Here is a 2517-nt window from a genome sequence, read left to right as displayed (position 1 = left end):
GCCGCCGCCCGTGCTGCCCGGGCCTTTCTTTATGCCGTCGGACCGATCCACCGAGCGCTGCGAGACCGTGCTGGAGGGCGAGACCATCTCGTGCTTCGTCGTGGGCGGCGAGAAGCGCCTGTGCCTGCCGCAGATCCTCAACTCGGTGCTGCGGGACTTCTCGCTGCAGCAGATCAACTCGGTGTGCGACGAGCTGCACATCTACTGCTCGCGCTGCACGGCCGACCAGCTGGAGATCCTCAAAGTCATGGGCATCCTGCCCTTCTCGGCGCCCTCGTGCGGGCTCATCACCAAGACGGATGCCGAGCGCCTGTGCAACGCGCTGCTCTACGGCGGCGCCTTCCCGCCGCCCTGCAAGAAGGAGCTGCCGGGCAGCGGCTCCTTGGCGCTGGGCCTGGAGCTCAGCGAGCGCAGCTTCAGGGTGTACCACGAGTGTTTCGGCAAGTGCAAGGGGCTGCTGGTGCCTGAGCTCTACAGCAGCCCCAGTGCCGCCTGCATCCAGTGCCTCGACTGCCGCCTCATGTACCCTCCACACAAGTTCGTGGTGCACTCGCACAAGGCGCTGGAGAACCGGACTTGCCACTGGGGCTTCGACTCGGCCAACTGGCGGGCCTACATCCTGCTGAGCCAGGACTACACGGGCAAGGAGGAGCAGGCACGTCTGGGCCGCTGCCTGGACGACGTCAAGGAGAAGTTCGACTACGGCAACAAGTACAAGAGGCGAGTGCCCCGGGTGAGTGCGGGGCCTTTGTCTGCTGTCGGCGGGGCGGCGGGCTCGCGCAGGGCTGGGGCTTGGGGCTTGCCCACCCCGCCCCGAGGCGCAAGCTTGGTTTGGTTTTAATTAGTCGAAGGGGAGTGTCAGCCTCCCCTCAACAGGAGCAGGCAGGCCCGGAGCAAGGCCTCTGCCTGCTGTGGGGCCACGAGGCAGCAGGGGTGGATGGGCAGGAGGCCCTTGGCGCCGACCCTGGATGGAGAACAGCAGACCCTGGAGGGAGGCTGTCCCCAGCCAAAGGAGGCCTGGATATCTCTGAGAAGGGGTGAGGGGCGGTGGGTGTGTAGAGTTCCGATGGGGCGACACTGCGGGGTGGGGGCCCTGTGGCCTCCTCAGTCGGTGCCGTCATTGGGAGTACCGTTGGTCACCAGTGTCCCTTGTGTAGAACCTTGGGAGCCGGACTCAAAGCCAGGTGGCCAGAGAGGTGGCAGGCAGCCGAGACTCAGTGACTCCAGGCCTGCGTCCTGGTCCCTTGGCCTGCCAGTGCACACCCTGAGCCCCTGTGGGCCCAGGGCCGAGCTCCCTGGCTTGGGGCCTAGTCGGCGGCCCCAACGGTAGCCTGGGGCACTTGGCCAGCCTCACTGTCCGGCGTCACACAAACGCGTCCTTGATTTGTTTTGGACTCACTGGCCCTGGGCCCCGTGGGATCCGGTCGCCATTCGGAAGCCCAGGCCAGCGTGCCCCCCCACCCCCACCCTAGTGTGCGGGACTTCTCACTCACCCCTAGTCCTGGTGGCGCCCACAGCGTCGCTCCTCCACCCCAGGCTTGTTAAATTGCACGCACAGAATGCGGGTCTGGCTCAGCTATTCTTGGGAGGCCTCATTAATTCAGCTTTTGCATCAAACTTTTTTTCCCTGAATCTGTGAATAGAAGCTCCAGCCCGCTTGGCTCTGGGCGCCCCTCCAGTGGCGTGTCGGAGCCGAGGGAAGGAGGGGGGCCGTGGGGGCAAGGCTGTTGCCTCTGCTGGGAGGGGGCTGCAGTGCCTCAGCTTATATGCCTGGGTGTGTATGTGTCTTCCTTTAGTGGAATTTCTGCCCTTGGCTGGGACAGTATAGAAGTGGCAGGTGCCCCTGGCCCTGTCTGTGGTCTGGGAGCTGGGTGGGGGTCTAGGTGGTAGCTGGGGAATGGATGGCTACCAGGGCTGCAGCCCTGAAGCTCCCTCGGTTTGGGTCAGGGTGAAGGTTGCTCTGGTGACGGGGCCCAGGAGGGGGGGAGGTGTGCGGCTTTCCTGTGGCTAGCCAGTGTGGCCTTTGAGGTGTGTGCTGGTCTGCCGCAGTCTGTGGTCTGGGAGCTGGGTGGGGGTCTAGGTGGTAGCTGGGGAATGGATGGCTACCAGGGCTGCAACCCTGGAGCTCCCTCGGTTTGGGTCAGGGTGAAGGTTGCTCTGGTGACGGGGCCCAGGAGGGGAGGAGGTGTGCGGCTTTCCTGTGGCTAGCCAGTGTGGCCTTTGAGGTGTGTGCTGGTCTGCCGCAGTCGGCGGAGGGGGGGGTGGTGGGCTGGAACTGCTGGGTAATTCTTAGCTCTCTCCTAGTGGGAGCGGAGCGGAGGATCCTGTCTGGCAGGGTGTGTCTGTGTTGGCGTATTTTTTTCTTTTTTGTTAGACTCCAGGCTCTGGGTGTTTGTGGTCTTTCTGCTTCCTGGGCTTTGCTGTGGGCCCAGCGGCGTGACAAGCAGGCCCACTGTCACAGCTGCAGTCCAGGCGTTCTGGGCACCTGTGTCCTCAGGCTCAGGGCAGGCCTGGCCC

At 64.3% G+C, this 2517-nt stretch overlaps 1 protein-coding gene across 1 annotated transcript in view; it reads left to right on the top strand.

Moving 5' to 3' along the window:
- SKI (SKI proto-oncogene) overlaps positions 1–2517 on the top strand; it is an 87490-nt gene that overhangs the window by 12725 nt on the left and 72248 nt on the right. Inside the window, exon 3 of the mRNA XM_045299226.1 lies at positions 2–733. Within this exon, the coding sequence (XP_045155161.1) occupies positions 2–733 (732 nt within the window). The remainder of the gene's footprint in view (position 1; positions 734–2517) is intronic.

Source organism: Echinops telfairi, unplaced genomic scaffold, assembly GCF_000313985.2.
Source record: "Echinops telfairi isolate 266 unplaced genomic scaffold, ASM31398v2 ScPeMD7_7457;HRSCAF=8495, whole genome shotgun sequence".
In the NCBI taxonomy this organism is placed as follows: domain Eukaryota; kingdom Metazoa; phylum Chordata; class Mammalia; order Afrosoricida; family Tenrecidae; genus Echinops; species Echinops telfairi.
Note: the sequence above shows the minus strand (reverse complement) of the source record. Positions and strands in the feature narration are given on the sequence as shown.